At 35.6% G+C, this 23,382-nt stretch overlaps 1 protein-coding gene across 12 annotated transcripts in view; it reads right to left on the minus strand.

Annotated features, from left to right (window-relative positions):
- Positions 1 to 2,055: 2,055 nt before the first annotated feature.
- The window catches only part of BRD1 (bromodomain containing 1), a 66,738-nt gene continuing 45,411 nt past the window's right edge, over positions 2,056 to 23,382 (minus strand). For 10 of the 12 annotated variants that reach the window (XM_072920494.1, XM_072920479.1, XM_041711005.2 and 7 more), the window contains 5 exons: positions 12,228 to 12,363; positions 10,938 to 11,065; positions 9,004 to 9,113; positions 6,654 to 6,808; positions 2,056 to 3,957 (listed from right to left, as the gene is read on the minus strand). In XM_072920494.1, coding sequence (XP_072776595.1) covers positions 3,774 to 3,957; positions 6,654 to 6,808; positions 9,004 to 9,113; positions 10,938 to 11,065; positions 12,228 to 12,363 — 713 coding nt within the window. In that variant the 3' untranslated portion in view covers positions 2,056 to 3,773. Of the gene's footprint in view, positions 3,958 to 6,653; positions 6,809 to 9,003; positions 9,114 to 10,937; positions 11,066 to 12,227; positions 12,364 to 17,363; positions 17,561 to 23,382 lie in introns of those variants that run through there. The other 2 variants (XM_072920483.1, XM_072920511.1) reach the window with 2 other exon arrangements.

Below are 23,382 nucleotides of genomic sequence, written 5' to 3' on the forward strand. Positions count from 1 at the left end.
TCCTTTGTACTAGCTCTAGTTATAATTCAGCATTCCCAAATCAGTCCCTTGCAGCAAGAACAGAGAAAACTACTTTTGATGGACTAGAAACACTAGAAGTGAAGAAGACTTACTGTTTACGAGCAGCAAGTTTTAATAGCAGCATTTTGAAAAGGAAAAACAGAATACTTATTTTGTAGATGTTGATGGTCCATGTGTATTGCTCCCTCTAGTGTAAAAGACAGAAAATCACAACATTCTCCAAAAAAATCACTGACGTCGGTAACAAACTTTTAAAAAAACCCCATTATTCTCTAGTCACATTTCCCCCCTAAATACTAATAAAATAATCATATTTTGATACAAGAAAAGACATTTTCACATAGTTTCAACTGATGATGTAGGTCTCACACTTCTTTTAACAGGAAATGATCACAACCAGAACTGAGCAGTGAATGTGCAAACTTACACCCTGTTCTTGTAACTGTAACACTCCTCAAGAAGCTGGCAAGCCAGAATGTGGTGTTCCAGTTTTTCTCTCCATTAGAATACTAATTTACACTCTATATTGTTATTATTACCATCATAGAAGAACCTAGTCTAAAAAGTAGTGAAGTACACTCTAATATGCACACATTCATTTGCCTACTGTATCTGGTTAGGCTCTAGAATTTTGAAATAAGGCAGCTTTGGAGCTCAGACTTCCTTTCGTAAGTAGGTATGACATCTGTTAAAAACACCCAAGTCACACTAAAGACTGGCAAGTCTGAGAAATTATTTTAAGCTTTAACCAATCTCAAGAGCCACTGGATGATACTGATTTCATCACAAGAGAGTATGGGAACAGCAACTGACACTGCTGCAACCTCCTCTCGACAGGTCTGGGAGGAATTCCTGGGACAGTTTCCACCACATAACCAGAACAAAAATAAATGAGCCCTTCATTCCAGTTTCATCAGAAGAAGATGCATCGTGCTTTTTCAGGATACTTAAAAAGCTTCTTTTAATCAGTAAAGTTTTCTTTTAAGTGCATACAGTCCCCTGTAAGATGAAGCCAGCACATTTTCTTTCTCCAAGAACTGATGAAACCATCTCTGACTGGAAAAGTCATAAAATAAGACTCAGAAGTCTGTGCAAAATTTGAAGTAGAGCTTTCTCTGATGATGTGATTTAAAAAAAAAAAAGCAAAAATAATTAATGCTCTTTTTTGAAAAAGATGAGCTCTTTCCCCCCCCCCCCCCCCCCCCCCCGTAATGTTGCTAGTGTGCAAAGCAACTGAGAATGTAGGAAACCTTCTGAAGAATCATTTTGCAACTCTGTGTTTTCTTTTTTACCGGCACTTCATATTTCACAGGTATCAGCATCCTTATCATACACGTACTGTCATCTTCCAGCTTCTGTTGTAACTGCATTTCAGCTTTCCAAGGTCCAAGACAGAAAAAAAGCCCATTTCTCTGTGCACCAAAATGAGGTTGTGAATCATTATCTAGTTTCACACACACAAAATCTGAGTACATTTTGTGGAACCAGACTGAAATAAAATTCGATGTAGCGTATTTTTTTAATATCTTTAACAGAGTCCTAATGATGACAGGTGTTTCTAATGTCTCAACACTGCCCAAATTAGGTTCCATTCCCTTTAAAGAAGAGCATAATCATATGTCAGATCCTTGAAGTCATTATACTTAATGCAAACAACCAGATTTTAATTTTTCTAACTGATGTGGCTGTTGTGGCCTTCAGAGCAGCATACCTCAATGATGGTCCTTCCAGGGTACCTGCCATCACTGCTCTCCCTCAAGCTGTGTCTGCTGTCAAGCCTGAGAAAACTATTTGCTTGATCATTTGTGAAGTTTATCCAACTCAGCCTTAATTACCAGGGTCCACCACAGGCAAACACAGGCAACTGGTCTCAGCTAACTGGAATACCTCCTCTGCAAAGGGCTCAGCGAGGACAATGCTGGGTGCCACAGGAGAACATTCAGCTTCTCGGTTCAGTGCCTCTGGAACAGCTCAGTCATGGAGTAAGAAAATGGGCACTGCAGCAAAATCTACGGGGCTAAATTCAGGACAAAATTTACAGTTGAGAAAGAAATTTTATTTCAAGCTTCTACGGGGGTATTACAAACAATAGAGAATAAAAACATTAAAAACTATTTAAAAAGTAATTGTCCCTTTAAAATAAAGATTCAAGCAGGTTTAACAATGAAGTATGCTATTCAATGAAGTTTTAAAAAAAAGATTTAAAAAGTATTGGTTTTGCTGTATTTGCTAATCCTTTATAAAAAAGCTGGGCATAAATACTTCGTGCATTCATATGCATTATTTGGTGTTTCATATTATATAACTTGGTACAGTATTTACGATATCACTGCAAAAGAGTTCAAACACAGTGCATTTATAAATAATGGAGCCATTATAAATCACATTGCAAACATACCTTGCCATTTCATTGTTACAAATTCAGTATCTCAGTGAAGGTAGGAATAAAGTAGCTACAACAATCAATATCTTGACTTTATTTTTTTTTCTTTTTAATATAAAAATGCAGTTCTGGAAACCCACCCTCCTTCTTCCCCCTGCCCAAACATAATGCTTTACTTCTTAAAAATAAAAATAAAGTACTAATTCTATATACATCACATGTACCATACAAAAATGTATCCAAAGTTTCTATTGCTACCAAAGTGTTCTAAATTAAAAGTTACATAAATCCCCTCATTGGAAACAAAAGATTACAAGTTACCAAAAAACCAAATTACACACAAACCATCGACTTATTTTATACAATTTCCAATACATTTTTCTCCCAAAGCAAATTGTCTTCTCATGTGCCTGTATAAAAATGCATATCAATATATTTGTCAGTTTTATTTTTCATTATAAAGCAAATTAATACATTTTCTACAATAAATAAAACACAGGGAGGCACACACATCAACAAAATTAAACCAATGGGAGATAAATGGGATATGGTTTTGAAAGAAATCATATGCTTGCAGGCTTTAAGCCAGATTTGTTTAACACAGTAACAACCTTAAGTCATTTTGGGCAACAATGGAGTGTTTTTGGTGATTTGCAAGTGATGTACATAGTATAATTTTTATTGATGTCTTTCTCACAAAGTACCCTCCAAAATAATGCAATTTCCTTTCTTAAAATACATATTTGTAATTGTAAATTTACATCAATCTTAAATATGTGGTACTTTGTGCAAAGAGCAACAACTTACACAAACATTCAGAAGTCTTTTTCAGAAGCTACAGACCAAGGAAGAAATTATACAAGCAGCACCATACTGTATATGATTTAGGCAAACATATATTTGATGCCATTTTGATATTAGGCTTTACGATCCACTAAACACCTTAAGCTGAAAGATGGTGCTTAGGTAACTTAACCTCAGAAAAAAAGAAAAAAAAAAAGTAAAAAGCATGGAAAAAACAAAAACCAGTTCCCTCCCCAACAAAATTATAAAAGGAATTAAGGAGCTACTTCTAAAATCAGAATAAGTTAAGTGTTGAATATACATTTATGTACAATTATGAACACTATGAACAAGACATTTTAACAGGTTTAGTGGAAAATCCTCCAATCTACAACACAATAAAATAATTAATCAATATGGCAATGGTGATTTAGAAGAATTGCTCAACTATTTCAAGTTTGCAGAACTCAGCCACTGAATCAACAATTAAGGGGTTGTATCTTCAATACATTCTTTTAGACAAAGAGGTTCATTAGTAGACTTCAAGTCTCTGTGGTATTTTTCATGCCTTGCTAGAAAATCTCTGTTAGTCAATATCACTGAAGTCACTGACTGGTTCTCCATGGACCCGACTCAGGTGATTCATAGCACGATCAAAAGCAATTCTTACTGCTTTTCGTATGCTTGAATTACGTCCTTCCATCATTTTTAACTTGTCTATGGTCTCATCTATCCCAAGGGGAACCATTTTGGATTTGGGAAGCCACTGCCTGTAAGAAAACGGTAAAAAATAAATCTGTTAAATATAGAATAAGATCAAGAAATCTGTCCAGAAACGTCAGGGCTACTATGCCATGTTTCTGATATCGCACATCAGCTTCACCATCTTAAACAAAACAATAAAACACCTTTTAAGATAGTGCTTACTTGCATTAAATATTTAAAGAACATGAAATATTAAGAAAATCTCTTCCATAAAACAGAGAATACATTCTGTGATTGTACTTAACTATAAAGTATCAATAGAAAGGACTTAGCCTAAAATACTGATGCAGTTAAAGAATAGGCAGCAGCAACTAACAATGGGCATGACTCAAGATTCACCTGACACAATCTCTTTTACAAGGAGTTTTCAGATGATGGATTTTTGCCATACATTTCAGGTATCTTGATTTGTTCTTTATGGGGAAAGCTAAGCTGGCAAGGAAGTTCTGCTTTAGCATGCTTTTACCCTGCAGTATTGAAATCCCACTAGCTCCGTATTCAGGGTCCTTTTCTGTTTCAAGCTCCATAAATGTCTTCAAATTCTGGGCATGGAGGAGTGATAATGGAAAAAGCTCTACATCCTGTTCTTCTAGTTAAAGCATTCTAAATATTTATTTTAAAATTATAAATTAAATTTATGTCATTTTCATAAAGGTTGATTGTAATCCTGTTTTCCAAAGTCACAGTCATTGAGGAAAGCAAAAATTAGGTCAATTAATGAATATATTTAAGATATGCTACTGTACTCTGCAATCCCAATCCTGCAAAAGGCAGAAGCCCTCCTTTTGTATAAAAACATTAGCTTGGGAGGGAGATCATTTGAAGCCAAACCAACAGGAAATCAGACAGCCAAATGTGCAAAAATTTTCTTTTCAATAAAAAAATAGGCTATTTTCATTTTCTTAAAGGACTCTAAACTAGAGCTCTATTGTATTGAGCACACACACTGAAATAAAATGTGAAGAGTCAGTATAAGGACACACAGTATAATAGCATGGAAAGCATCAGTCTAACCATTATCAGTTTTAATACAGATAGAAGAAGTTTTAAGGAGTTATTTTTAAAAGAAAGCCTTGCAAGTCGTCCTGATGTAAGTGGGGAAGAAGAAGAAACAAATACGAAAATCCATTGGGGATAGACACTGAAATCACAGAATGAAGGTGACAGACACCCTGCAATCAATGAAAATCACAAACAGGGGTTCAAGACTAAAAGGAACACAGCAGAGATAGAATTATGAGTGCCAAAAAAAATCACAATAAAATAATCATTACCAAAACAAGTTGGTGGGATCAAGGTGTAGAAGAGGAAAGGGGCTGGAAGAAGAATTGAGTCTTTTCCTGTCCATCTATGCAGAGTACCCATTAGAGACAACTTTGCACAATGTTTACATGATTTAAGACCACCTGCATATAGAGACTAATCAGAAAAGTTTAAGCTGCAGAGGACTCCCCAGATCAAGAAGCAATCAGAGCAATTATTAAGAAACTGACCAGGGAAAACATGCATTACACTGGCAACACCAGTAAGAGAAAAAAAAAAAACAACCAAGAAACAAGGTAGAGTATGTTTAAATGCAATGTTCTCTGCAAACAAAGGCAGAAGAATGCAGGATCTTATGTACTCCTAAGCAACTGAACAAAGATAATTAAGACAAAGTACCAATTAATTAAGAAAATAACTAAAGAACAGAAAAATTATGCCAAAAAATTTAAGGGGCAGGAGAGCAAACACCAGTTATAAATTTTAAGCATTAGTTTATTTAAGTGATATTGTACTGGCACAGAGGGAGTCAGGAGAATGGCAGCATCACTCAATGCCACATACAATCATCTAAAGAGAAAAGTGATAGCTAAAAGCAAGCAAAATCAAGAGAAAAACGAGACATGGACAGATTTACAGTTAGCTTGACCTGCATGGAAACTAGGACAGGAGAGGGTCTACAGAGATCATAGAAAAGAAATTACATAGTTTGGGAGAAGGTAGATGAAAAGCTTCCATGCCTAGGAAAAACCCACCAAACCAACCCTGGCAACCAAAAGAAGACTAAAAAACCTCGTGTGTCTCCTCCTACCTCCACAGATAAATCCCACCAGCCCTAAAACCAAAGACCATGGGGGAGGGTAAGAGAATGTTTTGTTGTGTGAATTGTGCCCTTCAGGGTCTACACAGCATATTGCTGATGCCAAAATAAACGGAAACAGGGAAGATTTAATGAAAAAAGAATTTAGAAAAGTTTAAGAACTTCAAATGAAAGTGTTAATAAAGCATTGAAACAAATAGAGGTTAAAAATTCAAAGAAAGTGCACTTGAGCAGACTGGAAGAAGAAGTGTTGTAATTCAGAAAGCAATGATGAAGGATGATAGAGATAAATGTTAACTATTACTTTAAAAAAAAACTATGAAGCAATGAAGGAATTTCATCAGGTCAATAAATGAAAGTCGCATGTGAAAAAAAAAGACTATTTAATGACTTAAAATACTTTTTTCCAAACTGACAATAAAGAGGTATTTTTCAGTGATGATATATACCTTGGTCCAAAAATAGACTCAAATATGATATTTTAACCTTACAGTTTATTTAACTTCCATAGGAATTATATCCATGGAAAAATAATGTTTCAATTTTCTTCCTAGACCAAAGCTACAGATTCTTAAAATTTTAAGTAACTGCATCAAACAATACATTTCAATAACATACCAACTTCTTTTGTTGTCAAAAAATAGTACTAAGAATAGTTTCTCATCTGATTTGGTCTGCATTTGTTCTCCAATTTTCAGTACATCTAGAGGTGGCACTGGTATAGTAACACCATTGTGATGGCCAGCAACACGAGGCATCTTGGGGTCAATAATCTGTAAGAGAGAAGAAAGGACAGTTCCTCATTTTTAAAATGATGCAATTGATTTTAAGAAGGTATTACAAATTAAGTTAACAAGAAATAAATAGTAAACTAAACAGTCACTGGATATAAACTGACTTTGTGTTACACACAACTTTTTGACATAAGCTGAATAGGCATAGTGGAGACCCAGTGGCAGACTTGACTGAAAAGACCGAAAAAAGCATTTTGCACCCATATCAGTTCTTTTTAGAAGTCCCATTTGAATTCCACTTAGTACAACTTTGAACTGACAAGCAGGTTTTAGAATGAAAAAGTCAAACCAGGATTTCTAGAAGCTGTAACTGGCGTCAAATTTTGGGGTTTGTAACTCATATACCTTAAAAAACCAACCTATATTAAGGTATAAGTATTTTGGTAAAATACATGCTCAAACTCTGGAGCAAAAATTTAAAAACAAAACCAAAAAGAGGTGTAACTTTCAAATATCTCGCATATCCAATTTAATGACTCAGTTCAGCAAAACCTGCAGTTACAGTCACAAAGTCTTTCTAAATAAAACTTGAGGGAGGGAATACGCTGCTAATGTTAAATTAACCATCCTGATGGAAAAACTCCTTTGCAGGCAGCTCACAGCATTATGAAATGCTTAGCTTCCACCCAAAGAAAGGTTTTTACTCTATGCCTGTTCTACCCATCTCCTCCTCTAAGAACTCCTGTTGTTTTTCCACACTGGCACCGATCTTAATCCACAGTAAACTGACTTTGGGAAATAAATTAATAGAAAGCTGTGGGGAGCTCATAGAAATCAGAAGAATTTTTTTCTCTTGACAGAGGTTTAACTCCTCAATTAACTTATCCCACTCTCAGTAACACCAATGCTGACATCAAGGAGAAGGCACAAAAGGAACCCTTTGGTCTTCATCTGTTTAAATCTAGCACTAATATCCTTCAAGAGACAATCATCAAATTTTCAGCATCTGACCCAAGTGTCTGAGTCACCCACTGAGGGGATTTAAGTGCTCTGAATACTACCTCCAGAGGTTTTAACCTGACTGTATGATTACATTTCACATTGCCCTTAGAACACACATATTTAAAGCCTTGATTATCCAGACTCTTATATAAATCAAGCCAGTGTATGAGCTATTCATATAACCCCAAATGCCTACAGCCAAACCTCATCCATATTTTCTCTGCAAACTTTGATGTAAACAGAACTGTGTCTGTTTCTCCTTTATTATCACACAAGCATATATATCTCCTCTATTAACAACAGTTTAAGTTTCCAGTACATCATTCACACAATTGGCTGCAGTTTATTCCGGCAACTGAGTTTTTTGTTTATTTAATGAGCTGCAGCTTCAAGAGTATTTTCATACTCATTTTGCAGCAAAAATAATACATAATGTAGAAACAAAGACTACTGAGACAAGAATGCTGGTTTTAGCAGGGATAGAGACAATTTTCTTCACAGTAGGTGGTATGGGGCTATGTTTTGGACATGAGTTGAAAACTGCATTGACAATATAGAGATGTTTTTGTTAATGCTGAGCTGTGCTTACACAGAAATAAGGCCTCTTCCCCTTCTCACACTGCCCCACCAGTGAGGAGGCTGGGGGTGCACAAGGAATTGGGAGGGGACACAGCTGGGCCAGCTAACCCCAACTGACCTTAGGGATAGACCATCCCATATGGCATCATGCTCCATATGAAGAGCTGGGGGAGAAGGAGGAAGGAAGGGACATTCAGCGTGATGGTGTTTGTATTCCCAAGCCAGATGTAAAGGAGCCCTGTGTTCCTGGGGATGACTGAACACCTGCTGCCCATGGGAAGTGGCGAATGAATTTGCTTTACTTGTGTGCACAGCTTTTGCTTTCCCTATTCAACTGTCTTTATCTCAAGTCAAGAGTTTTCTCACTTGCACTCTTCCAACTCCTCCCCCCACCCACAAGGGGTGAGCAAGTGGCTGCAGGAGGCTTAGCTGCACAACAGGAGTACTGCACATCTCAAAGGGCTGGCAGAGTAGCAGAAATTATTGACTTAAAATCTGGTATTGCAGTAACTTTACAAACTCAGTGCATAATAAAGAGGGCAGAATAAGCCATATTTATTCAACCTGAATGGGAATTTACCAATTACCTTAGATATGTCTGTTTTCAGACCAGAAACAGTCAGTACTGTACTTCTGGGAAGCTGGGCACTTACCAGAGCTGGGTAAGAGGGATATCCACTGCATTTGGCCCATACTACTTTTAGAGGCTCAAGAACAGATGTTGCAGCATCAGTTGAAATCCACATACTGCTATGCCCAACTTCTAAGAACAAAGAAATATAAAATTAAAATGTTCCAGAATGAAACCTCAGACAAATGTGCTGGTTTCCTAACCAACAGCTCACGATCCTTAGAATCCAAATACCAATACCAACTTTCACACACATACCAATAAAAACAAGGTAGTATTTGTACGAGCTCTTTACATGATACTGATACTTTTTTCCAAGCTTAAAGATAAAGAACAAAAGCTTAGACACTTCTGGAAATAGCATATCTGAAATATCTTAATTCTTGGGAAGTGTTTGCCAAATTCCAGTTATTCTTTCCCTTTGAAAAAGCTCCAAAGAAAACATAAAATTATGGTACTTCAAATAACAGTTTCTTTTACTGTGATGACAATCCTGTCACAGAGGTGATGATTTTCAAGATGCAATTTGCATGGTATATATTTCCAAGTGTTGGATATCTGGATACACACACTGAGATTAGCAGCTCATAACTTTACAATACTGGTACACCTTTCTATTCTTATGCCTAAATTCTAACCTGCATTTTGATTTCTATTTATTTTTCAGAAGTTTTCTTGGTCTCTCTGCCCTGCCCTTTTCTGCAGTCAAGTTCAAAAATGTCAATAGGTTTCCAGGCAGCAGACCTCGTGTTTTATTTCTTCTCAAAAAGCAGGGAACAAACAACTGAGTTTAAGTTACTGTGCACTTCTACAGAATCCTCAATTTTCTTCTCCGTTGCTCAGCAATGTATTAAAGCCTGAGACAGGTGTAAGCCTTTCAGTCAGCCAAAACCACAACTGGTCCCCTAGACACAGTCCAGAGACTGATCAGAAGACAGTGAGTTACAGCCTCAAGATGGAACTGGGGTGGTGGTCAAAGGAGGAAAAATTATCCAAGTTCATATGCTGTAAAGGTCAGGCAGCACTTCTTGTATGGGGAAACCTGGTACCAAGATACAGTTCAGGGGCTGCAGCTGCACTTTCTTTCAGCAATCCAGCAATACATACTGCTGAGAGAAAGTGCATTTCAAATGGGCATTGCTTATTTATAATGAAAGGTGGCATGCAGATACATGTTCTATCTTGACATTACAAAAAGGACCAAGGGAAAAAACTGGTTTAGGACCTTTTAAAAGTAGAAATAGCAAGAAAAAAGTATTTAAAAAAAAAATTAATTCGGCACAGCAAGTTCTGTTTCTCTGCTCTGTTAGTAACAGTTTGTAAAGTATTCACATGTCAGCTAGAAAGAGCCATGAGGTTTCAATTAATTCATCCTTCATTTACAGACTGTTTCAAAAAATATGTAAGTGGAACTGTATCTGGTACATAAAAACAGTACAAGTCCTCTTCTTCAGGAGGGCTAATAAGAAAGAAATCTACACTATCTTCAGCTGCAAAGAAATCGTGTTTTAATGCTGAATAGAAAATCATACACAAGTTGACAAGATGCATTCAGCTAGACTCAGAGACTTCTCAGGTGTATATAAAAGTAAGAGCCTCAGAATTCTTCCAAGTCACAGAATATTCCACATGATAGTAAGGGGTTACTAATCTAGCACATAGGATTACGAATTTTCTTTTACAAGATCCGTAAAAGAAAACTAATTTTCTCTTTTTATTTCAAAACCTCTTTATTTCCTCAAGCAAGGAAAGAAAATTAATCAAAATCAGAGTCAGATGCTATTCTTTAAAAGTCTTTAAAGAGTCAAAAGCAGAATTCAGTGTTTCTGGAAGGATATCAACCACAATTTTAGAAGGATTAACGTATTTAAGCATTAAAAATAATAATGTAAGAATCTGTCAAATAAATGGACAAAATCACACAATACTATTAAGAATTCAATAATTTATAGTTACCAGCTGCAATTCTTGCTGCTTTGGCATAGTTTCCATTTTCAATGCATGATATCAGCTCACTTCGATCTTCCAGTGTATGTCTCCGTATCAGGGCAGGTTTACCTTTACCACACTTCGGCAGACTAAAACTACAAAAGTATTAATATTAAAATCATTACTTGATAATTAACATTGGTCCTTATAAATCAAAATTCTGAACTAGAACTTAAATTTCATCAGTACAGAGTAAAATTAGTGGAGCAAGCTCTAAAAATATTTTGAGTAACAAATACAAACAACATAAAAGGCAAAGCTCTGATTATTTTCATACACAGAATTGCCTGGTTATCAGCAAAAGTCAGTTCCACTGCTCCAACAGTTCTACTACACAGGAAATGCACCCATTCTCTCTTTACTTTTTCACTAAAAAATTCCAGTCTTTCAATTGTAAAATGCCTCTACTCAAAATGGGAAATTTGTTTTCTACACACTTGAGTTTTTTTCAATAAATCATAGAATCTGAACAATTATATTGACAATTTGATCTAGAATATCACATTTAAAATAGATGCAATATTAAATTATCTTTGTTTCTGAAAGTCTGTTTGACATGACTGTATTAACACCATTCCCTTAACCTGAACACACGAATAAAGCCCTCTTTTTCTGTCTAACGGATTTACCCTATACTCTCCTGTATGTCTCATAGCCCAGGACTGGAGATAGCTACCTATCACCCAGAAATTAGTGTTCTTCCAGAAGATACACCATTGGAGACATCAATGGTGGCAGAAGTATCCATTCCGACAGTCCTGCCTTTAACAACAGACTCCGTGGAGAGAAAGGCAATAGCTGGTACAGAGTTACTATCCACACTGTAGTACCTAGTCAGCAACCCACAGACTGATAACCTACAGCTCCAAAGCTGTGGTACCACCTTTTCTGTCTACAAGACTCTGCTTTGTAACTTTTTTCTCTCTTGCCCTCACAAAAATAAAGACACACATTTTTAGTGTTCTGGATTAGGAAGGTAATTAAGCCAAGATGCTATATGCAAAAACATGTCTGTATCTTTACAGAGCAAGAGAAGCACAGACAGTTTAAAAATGTAACTGCCTGGATATGCAATAACCTGAATTCAACAGAAGAATCCCAGCAAACCTAAAAGGGATCTCAGATCTGACAAAACTTGAGAAAATTGAAATACACTCTTTTTTCCAAAATTGATGCAATCCTCCAATGTGGGTCACAAGCACTATAGAAAACTGATATATCCAGTCTCAAATCTGTACTTCATATTTACAGTTTTACCTTGAGTTACACAAGAGACTGTTACTAGATGAAATACTAGATTCTGATGCACAGCGGCGACGAGGTTCAACTTTTCTTCCTGGAGTATCATCTAATGCTCTCTCTTTGCTTTCATCTCCAAAACCATTTGATAGACCTGCAGCACAACACACAAAATAAACTGCATCAAACTGGAAATCACACCATTTTCATTAACAACCTTTTGTATTTACACAATGTATCATTATTCTTTTGTTCTTCAAGTATTTTGGTGTGATGAAAAAGAATGTGAATATTAACAAAATATGTAATTTCAAGGAAGTATTATAAATAGGAAGTTCCCACTGTCCTGATTTTAAAAACAGGATGAATCTTTAGGTAAGGTACAAGAAAAAAAAAAAAGCAAGCAGAGATTGTAACATGGGAAATACTACATGGAGTATCAAATCAGTCTTTGCAGTAATGTTTCCAGCTATTAAAACAATCATGCTGCAAAAGCTAAGTAGGAAAAAAACCCAAGAAAATAAAATGTTACAAATCAGGCAGATTACCAAGTCAACAAAAGGTTTATTTCAATGCAATACTATAATCATTAAAATCCTTTCCAAAAATTGGAAGTAAAGACTGATACGGATTTCTTCATGACACTGTCTAATTCTTCCTGGTAGTCTTTCCATTTTAGTGAATTCTGACACAATGATGACTATTTTCTTTCACCAATAATCAATAATATACAGGTTACTGTTTTTAATTAGCCTTCTCCTAACAAAAGCTTATATACATCAAAGGATATTACAATTTTATTTCATAATTGTAATGAAAACATTAAAAAGATTTTTATATTACAATCTGTTTATTTGATGGGGCTCTTGTCAATCCTGCTCTGGGTTTGCTATACAAACAGTATTGTCCTTGTTAATTAATTTCTATACTTGATTAAAGAGGCAAATGAAAAGTTTTAAGATAGCATTCTGAAGACTTTCCAGAGTATGTGGGAGAGTTTGTGGAGGTGTGGACATTAAGACTAACAAAGAAAGAATCCCACAGAGACTCTAGAATATGATCAGAAATGCACTCAACAAAGGCAATGGTACCAGCCTGCAGGCAGCTACTGCAAACTGTAGGCTACAAAGAGAACAAAATTTTAAAACAAATTCAATTCTGGGCATGCCACTCACAGCACAAGAAAGACCTACCCACCCTAGCCATCTTTACCACTACCAAAGACTTGAAGGCATCATGAACATTGTACATTCAGACACAGTCAAACTAAGTTATGTAACTTCACATACCCCTCCAAAGAGCCTTTTAGTGTAAAACAATTATGGCAGAACTCCCTTTATTAATTCTTCCAGTCTGTTTACTACAAAGATCTCTGCAAAGGAGGCTGATAACTGAGGAACTTGGGTTTAGCAAATTACTTTTTACAATCCAGTAATTTTTCAAGCATTTCTGTATAGTGACTTATAGGGGTTTTCCCCTCCACCCCAGGAGACCTTCCATTTGGATTATCAACACAGTTTCAGATTTTTTTCAGAGTGTATTTATGCAAGGTTCTGAAAGATTTACATATAAGCATTCTCTTTCATTGTAATTTAGTTTACACTGTAAATATTCATTCAAAAGTGTTTGTTTTGTAACTCCTGTATTTGCCTTTGATTTCCTACAGAAGAAAAATTATAAAGGTAGAACTGTTCTGAGTGTCAAGTATCAAACTATTATTCAGTGTTATTAATTAATCTTGTCCTCACTCTCAGCAAGTTGATAAAAATATCTGCAGATTATGGGGGAGTTGGGTCTTAGACTGAGCTGAAACAGAGTATGCTTTATGAAAAAGTGTATAGGGGATTTTAAGTTATTACACTACATTTCACCTGGCATTTGAAATTAAAAGCTAAAAATAAACTTTCTGCAAAGGACATCTCTTACGTCTCTGCAAAAATTACTTTTTATTCTTCAATATCCTGTCAGACTGATCTTTCAAGTAAGGTGTACAAACTGTTTTGTTTTCATTCTGCCATAAGCTGGAGACACATTACTCAAGTTATGCTCAGGCATCTAACTAAATGTGAAGCAGCTATCAGCAGAATTAAGTCAGATCACAGACTGAATTTTAAACAGGAGGACAGATCAAGTAATGACTGCTGCTAGAACAAGGGCACAGTTCACATTCCCAATGGGCTGTGAAAGTAGAAAGAAATATTAAGAGCACGTGCAAAACATTTAACCATATATAAGCCACATGTGACTTGGATGCTTATCTCTGCATATATTGGTTTGTACATGCACACCCAGGACAAAAGGGGCTGCATATTTTTATTATTTCAATCAGTTTATGACTGCACTGTCACCAAAATGGACACTTTTGGCACACTCAGTCCCTGGCAATGGTGTCTTCTCACTGTCAACAAGTCAGTAGCAAGAAATGGTAAGGAGCCAGTTTTCAGCAACACACCACAAAGCAACCATGTGATCGCCTGACTGCTAAGTTAAGTTAAGAAACAAGGGATACAACAGAAACACACAACTATAGTAATGGAGACAGCTCTCTGAGGTGGCAGTCTGGCCCTACTCTAGTTTAAATATAAGCTCTGAGTTTAATGACTCACTTAATTCACTTCATTCTACAGACTGATAAAACATTTTTACTGTGATTTGGTTACTAACAGTGCTGTCCTGGTTTCTGCTGGGATAGAGCAAATTTTGTTCTGAGTACAGAACAGTACAGCTGGTACAGTGATGTATTTTGATTTGAGTGTTGATAACACACTGATGTTTGAGTTGATGACTAGTGCTGACAGTATATTAAGGACTTTTCAGTATCTCATGCTCTGCCAGTGAGCAGGTGCACAAGAAGCTGTGAGGGAGCATGGCCAGGACAGCTGATCCAAACTGGCCAAAAGGATATTCTATACTATGGAGTGCCATGCCCCATAGATAAAATGATAGGAATTGGCTGGGAGGAGCCGATCACAGACTGGCGTTGGCTAGTGGGTGCTATGCAACAGTATTGTGAATCACTTGATTCTCTTGGGTTTTATTCTTTTTCCCTATTATTATTACTATATTTTACTTAATTTCAATTGTAAAACTATTCTTATCTCAACCCAGAGGTTTTACCTTTTTCTGATTCTCATCCTCATCTCACTGTGAGGAGGGAGGAGTGGAAAGTGAGAGAGTGGCTGGGTGGTACTTGGTTGTCAGCTGGGGTTAAACTACAGTAAGTGGGGAAGAAAACCCAAAACATTTTTGACAAAAAAGGAATACTAAAGTGCAAAAGAACAACATGCAAGCTTATCAGCAGGAGCAATTTTCCTGAGCATCAAGTCCCTAATGACAGGAGCTTACACAATCCATGAGACTCCAGTTTATACAGTTCACATTTCAGAAGTTATAAGGAATAAGCATTATTTTAAGAAAGGAAAACCTCAATGCTTATTTTAAAGAAAATACACTCATGTCTAGTTATAGATTAAGTAGTTCACAAGTGACCTTGTAACTTGCCAGAAAAAAACAAGGCAATAAAATCTAAGCGCTTTATGGTAGTAGCACTGATGTGCACAAAAAGATCAGATAGAGAACTTGGTTTCTGTTATACCATTACAAAATTATTTTCTACCATGAATCATGAAACACCCAGTGTCCTGTAGTTGCTAGACTAAGTGAAATTGAAGATCTGCATTTGCTTTAAGGAACTTGGATTTTACTTAATCAGTAGATATAACTAAGAAGGCCAAATAAAGAAAATCTATGAGACCTAACTCATCCTGCCTGCAACTTTCCAAAAGCTCATGATTTTGTTAGATCTAATGAGCCTTCTCTACCGTCATGAAATGAAATTTTGTGTCAGGTACTAAACTTCTTACACATATTGCCTCATCAACACCACTGACTGACAACCCTCCTCTCCCCCCTAAAAGTCCTAAAGATCAAACTAAAAGCCTTTAATTAGTGGTTCATTTCCTTTACTTTTCCACTCTGTTCTTAAGTTTCTTCAAAAAGCAGTCCACTCTCAAGAGGTAGAACTTAACTTTTTTCAATTAAAGAGGCAATTCTCAAACAATGAAGTCTGCTATCAATCTTAAATGCAGGGTTACTGCCATTTCTAATCTTCAGCTCAACTTCAATTTACTGCCTTGCTCATCATAGCATAACACAACCATTTTGAAAGTAAGGAAATGCTCTAAGAAGAAAAAAAATGTAAGGCAAAGATGATCAGCCTTACACTTTTCCACAGGTCTCTCACTGCACAGAAAACTGTATTTGTTAGGAAAGATTTTAACTTTTTCTCAACAGTGCCAGTTTGTTCTTAGGCTGGAATTAAAACTTTCACTGACTATCTACATCAAGCAAGTTATAATCTTCTTGCCCATACTAAATAAATGGAAGCAGGAAAAGGTAATTTCCAAAAGAGAGCAGAAGTTTGGAAAACGTGGTAGAGGAACAAACAAATCTGTGTATAGTCCAAAGAGCAGCACAGTATGTCCACAAATGTACATAAAGCTGCTCAAGAATACAGTCTGAAATGTACAATTCTGTAATCACATCTTACAGTTCTGCTAAAACAAAAAGAAAGAAGTAGAACTTGCACAAAATTATTCTAAAGAAATTAAAACTGCACTATGCATAGCTAAACGCAAAACCAAGCACATCCAAATGGAAGATGAAGTGCTCTCCTAAAACTAGATGAGAAGGGCTGAGATTCAACCACTAAAAAACCTGGAAGCATTCAAACTATGACTGCACACAGTGCACCAGCACTTCTGTAGCACTATTTAGTCTCATTTTCAGTCGTGACTTGTGCACTTACCCAGAACCACTGACGTTACTCTTAATTAAAATATATATACAGTAGACGAAAATGTGTATTTTATTTTAAAAACCCTTTTTTTTTTTCCTCCTGGTATGTTTCACATCTCCAAGAAAGATAAGACTGGGTTTTTTGGGGAAGGGAAGAGGATGGAGATGCAGCATTCTTAGCTAGTCTGCTCTAACAGAACATGTTCTGGGAATAAGAATGTTGGGATTGGTAAAACTCTGCGACCAGTGTGTGTCACATATACTACAACACGTACAACTTTGCAACTTACGGAAATGGGGCAATATATTGAATGAAGAGTATAGTTTCATATGTGTCAAAGACTTCCTCCAAGAGTGTTCATTTCTATTTGTTTTTTTGTTTTAAGGATGGCTGGTGTCTCCAACATGATCCAAATTAATTACTTCAAATGTAATTGTCTTTCTGCATTCCAAAATGATCATTTAATTGAATTCCATTCCATGTTGAGGATAATAGAAAATAATTAGGATCCAAAGAGATAAATACCCAGCATGATATTAGTTAATATGAGAACCTGGAAGACAGTGAAAAAGCCATTAAGTCTCTCTGAAAGGAAACAGAGCTTTCAATTAAATAAGCCATCCTTATAGCAGTGTCCAGAGACAGTAAACATGACACAAGTGTCCCACATCGTGTATCACTAAAACCTAAGGTTTCTAAAGGGACTGTCTAAGTAAGTTTCACTTTGATTCAGACCTCTTTCTTGAAAAAGAAAATACTGAAAGTCATTGAAAACACAGAATATGACCTTCATGTGCATGATATGCATCAAGAACACAGTTTCAAAATGTAGCTAAAAATACCTCCAGCAAGAGTAAGAAAGAGGATGTCACTGATTTAGGGGGATTTATACATACAGATAAGCACACACAGGATAAGGGAATACTTGAAGGTCATAAACCATCAAAAGTTACTACATTCTTAAAAATGCAAACCTTGGAAATGGGCAGACTGCAGAAACAGGAAGGCATCCACAAGCTTTTTTTCAAAAGTAAGAGTGTAAGACCCTAAAAGAAACCCTTTCAATGTTACTTCAAACAGTAAATTCTAAAGTGCAGTTTAATATTCCTACTGCACTTTAGAATTCTTCTTTTCAGAATACACAGATGAATATCAGAGCATAGCAGAGCTTCCAGTACTTAAAACAGTCTTCAGTATGCAGACAAAATGGAAGCCAGTTACTCAAAGACTACAAAGCCTGGTGTGAAGAGTTCCCTTGAAATAAAGTTTTTAAAACTTGGCCATGGCTAAAGACAGCAAAGACAGCTCAGTATGAACCCATGATGTGGCACCTACACACTTAAACAGCAGTACCTTTCAAGATCCTAACCAGGAAATGTTAACCTTTAAAGATTTAAGTGACACAGAACAAACACAGGTTCGTGGTTCAATGAATGGCCTGTTTGATGGGTTCCAAAAGAATGCCAAAGAATTCACCTTGTAACTACTACTTTTCTTCAAATCTGAGAATAAGAAGCATTTCTGGCAATATCAGATGAGAACTCTGATACAACAGCAAAATCTGATTTACACAACAGAAAGGAAAGGAAAACTAATCAGCATTTATTAACCACAACTTCCTTAAGATAAGGATCATACATTGCTCTGAACTACAACAGGATCTCTGTACGGTAGGATGATTGTTCAAAGCATTTTAAAACATGCAAGTGGGAGGCAACCTTAGTGGAGGAGTTTTGAAAACACTCCAGAAAACTCTGAAACAAGAAAAAGAACATACAAGCAGAAACATTTCTAAAAAAAAAAAAAAATTACAACTTCTTCAAAGACGGTATCAACTGTTCCAGTGGTACAGACTGATGAAGCAGTAGAGTAGAAAATGCCATTAAAAAGTGCACACTCAAAATCTAAAAAATTCAAAAACTAACTTTACAAACTGAATTCCCGAATCGGCTTTGGTTTATATAATTTATGACACGTAAAACAGATGATTGCAAAATACAAGCTTTAAGTTGCTGAATCACATGCAGACCAACGGTATTGTCATTCAGGATCCCAGAAATTACTATAGAAAGTCAGTAATATTTAGGAACATTTCCTTCTAATTACCTTGGCAAAAATTACTTAAGAGGATTTAAGATCAGAATCTTTTTTCCTAACATTTTTTACTGATTTATGCCCAAACAGTTAAGATCCATAAGAAAGAAACAAATTTTAAACATTTTCCATTTAAAGATTTTTGCTTTCTCACCTACAAAATCCTGATATATATGAAAAAAATCTTCAGAGGTTTTTTAAAGACTTAAATCAATATATATTATATTAATTCACAACTAACATAATGAAAAAGCATGATAATTATTTATCAATAAACTGCATGAAAATCCTAGTGCCTAGGGGTTTTTCAGCAGGACCTGACACCTACAAAGAAAGGCTGCTCCATTTCCTAAACCGAGATGTCCCTGAATGGAACTAACTTTTGGAAATTACTATCTACAGGATTTTATACAGAGCTTTTATCAATGCAAGATTTTTCTTCATTGAAAGTAAGGGTTTCCCTGTAATAGTGAGAACACAGCTTTTAGGTATACTATCCACTGAAAAGGAAATGGACAGAAAACTCCAAAGCTCTCCTATGTAGGCAGTTCCAGCAATCCAGTTCTATTAAAAATAAATTAGCATTTATTTGCCTTCTAAAGCTATTTAAGAAAACTAATAATTTGCTCTGCTTTCAAGGATAGGGAACAGAAAATGAAACTGAAGTTGCTACTTGAAAGATCAAGGCAGAGATCTGCCACTCCTGAGACGACATACAGGACACCACAGTAAAATGCAAATATTTGAATTACTTCAGTAAATTACACAGCTGCATTCCTAGTCCTAATTTTCCAGGCCTTTTTTACCATGAGAGGTACTTCACACAGGAAAATTAAAACTTCATGTGATTCAGTGCTTTACAGCCTCCTTCTATGACAGATTGCAGAGTACTTGGGGAAGTGCATGACGTGAATCCTTTGAGACCGAAACATTGTACTAAAAATTTAAAGGCCCCTTCCAACCCAAACTACTCTATGATGTTCCAAACAGGTCAGCTCACCTGATCCACTTTGATACACTGGATGTCTGGTAAGAGGGGACTTCACCATATCTAAGCCTGTGAATTTGAAGGTAGGTCATCTATATTCAGCCCCAGCACCATGGCCATGGCAAGTGTCTTCTTAAATAAATAAATTAAGAACAGTATAGTGTGAATCTCCAAATTTACTAACTTTTTAGATATTTTCAATAAATCCTACAGTTCTGTTTACCATCTGCACCACACAGAAAAAAACAGTTTTGAATGTCACAAATGAAGCACACAGGGGACTATAACATTTAATTTCTTACATAGCCAAATGTGGGCCAAGAAATGAGCTAAGTATTAAGAAAAAAAAGAAAAATAAAAAAGCACTAAAATAAAAAAAGTACTAAAAATAAAAAAAAAAGGACTAAAGTACAGTAAAAGGCTCCACAATTCCTACAGCATCAAGAAAAACAGAAGGGCTTCCAGAAATATTTGTTTATTATTACAGAAGATATGGTTATAATCATCTTAGAAAACACAGCAATTGTACATTGGGTGCTAATAGTTAATATCTTAAAAATAACCCAAGACATCACCTTCAAAAATATTAACGTTTTTAAGACCCAAGGAAAAATTCCAGAATACTAGTGTATAATGCACCTTACCTATGCACACACCTCACAAGCCTTGAAAAAAGCACCACACTGCCCTTTATCCAGGTGTTCATCAACCCCCACCATTCTCAACTGTGTTGCTCAAAATCCCCCCTATTTCAATAACATAAATCAAGAGATAGGAAAAAGATTTTTCATCGTCAGGAAGTTAACATTACGATTACTTATATGAAATAAAACTGGAAGGAACATTTATTTTCTTAAAACACATTGCAAGTGTTTTGATTGACATAAAATAGCTTCCTAGCCCGTCTTTCTGCCTTATACACTTATTTTAGTCTATGTATATTATAAAAACCCTCCACTATCTCTCAAAATGTTCCCAGAAATTACATTGGCAGAAATTTTCACAGGCCTGGCAGAACTCCTGTCTAAAGTTTTAGTGGGCCAAAAAGAAATTAAGAAATCCAATGGGGTTCTTTTTTATTTTCCCCTTCTAATTTCTCTCCTTAATTTGCTTTATTATCTTAGCAAATGGTCCTTACATTTCCCAGTGGCCTATTAACCTACTAGAAAACCAATTAACCAAACTTATCCTGACAACTCAACAGTCAGACTCCTGCAGTCCCCATGTCTCTACACTGACAAATTTAACAAATCAGGAGATAATTCCTTTTAGGCCTTCATAATCTCCTCACAATCTCTAATACTTTGTTTGTTTGCAAATACACATTAAAATGTTTTATGTTTCCAAACCTCTTGGAGTTAGTCAGGCAGCTAAAGCTCTTGGACACCACTAAGCACTCAAATAATTAAATTTACAGTCAGACTTCACATGAAACAATCACTATGTGTTTCTACAATAAATCATGACTGTGGATCTGTCAATAGATTTAGTCAAATTGTTACACTCATTTAATGAATATTAATTATATATATATGTACATATACACATGTACTGTCATTCCTGTCTGTGCTAACGACAAGAGAAATTATACCAATTTGGAGCTTTTTTTTTTCCTGAGAAACCTTTATTTTAATTTTTTTATTTACTTCAAAGACATAAGTATCTTAGATATGCATGTCTTACTTTCACTTCCTCCATTTAGTGAACGGTAACTGAATGCTGTGCATATGAATCCTGACTTTTAGCCAAATCGGCCTGTGTTCCAGAGAAGAAAGATTCATTAGAAATTAACTGTGTTCTATTTCACTCCAAACACAATGTCTAACCTGATGATATCAAATTAAGTAACAGCAATCCTCACTGCTACTTCTGTTTGCATTTGATCGAATATTAAATAAGAATAAGAAATCTTTGTTGTATACTGATAACTGCATGTGAAGTATGGATTAAGAAATGATAAATTCCCCCACTCTGTGTTTTTTACTGTGTGAATGTTCTACTTCAGTGATCACTATTTTAAATACTTGTTTACATGTGTTTCAGCACCTTGAGAAAATCTGTGTAGCTGGAAGTGAAAATATGAAGTAAATTATATACTTCACTGAAATTTTCTACTACTGCATTCGGACAAGAAATAATAGAAACACAACATACTGCACTACAATAATCACTATCTGAAATCCTCATTCTATGAAAAGTTACAGTGGTTGTTTTAGGATACTATATTTTAAATACTTAGTTTATAATTAAGATAGAGAGTACTGTAAACAACAACTATGAATTATAAAACCTGAATTTACAAAACCTTAGAGATGACTAATAACACCAAGTACACAGGCAAATTTCATCTCATAATCTGGCATTTTACAGTGTTAAAAAAGGTTTCTTGAAACACTAATTTGTTCCATCTGCTGTCACACTAATACACAACTGATGCAGGCAGATTATTAATGATCAGTAAAATCTACCTTCTATCCATTAATCAGTTTCATTTTTCTCTGATGTAATAACTGCACAAAATATTTCCCTGATAAAAAGAATTCATCTTTCTAACAAAAGAGCAAGATAAGTATACAATGGGTATTTTGAAAAGGTCATTAAACTTGTCACAGTTAAGGCTTGACATGCCCAACCTTCAAGAAGACATCAATCTCTGATGTCACCAAAATTTCCTAGGTAAACAACAATCTTCTTTTGGAAAAAATCCAAAATACATCAAATATGTATAGGAAATTTTTAAACACGTCTCCACTATGCAGCTGTCAATTTCTACACAGCAACTACAAAGACAATGCCCTAATAGAACACTAGAAAATTTAAATTTAATATTACACTACACTCCTGCTTCATCTATTTTAAAGATTCACATATGAAAGGTGACAGTATTGAAGTGAACTGCTTTCAGTTCTCTTTGAAGGTTAACTCATGTTGTTCAACAGTCCCCTACGAAAAAGGACTGGCATTTCAGGAATCTTATGTATGAAAACCAACAGCATGTGGGACACTGCACTTATGAAGGAGTGTGTCAGTGGATTCTGTGTGTGTCTTTCTTGAAAATAACTGGAAAAACATCAACCCCAAATGAAAGTCGAGAGAGCACAATAAAAGCAGTCTATAAGAATAATGAAACAACCAGGTAGGTATCGTTTCACTCAACTAAATAAAGTTTAGACTCTTCCTTTGAACTTTGTCATGTAAGAATAAGGGAGTGACAAGAAAGGGGGAAACACTGAAGAGACTGAAGAGCAAGCGACATAAACAAGACATCCTTAAAAAATGTCAAAAACCCTCAT

This window comes from Taeniopygia guttata, chromosome 1A (assembly GCF_048771995.1).
Source record: "Taeniopygia guttata chromosome 1A, bTaeGut7.mat, whole genome shotgun sequence".
Lineage (NCBI taxonomy): Eukaryota > Metazoa > Chordata > Aves > Passeriformes > Estrildidae > Taeniopygia > Taeniopygia guttata.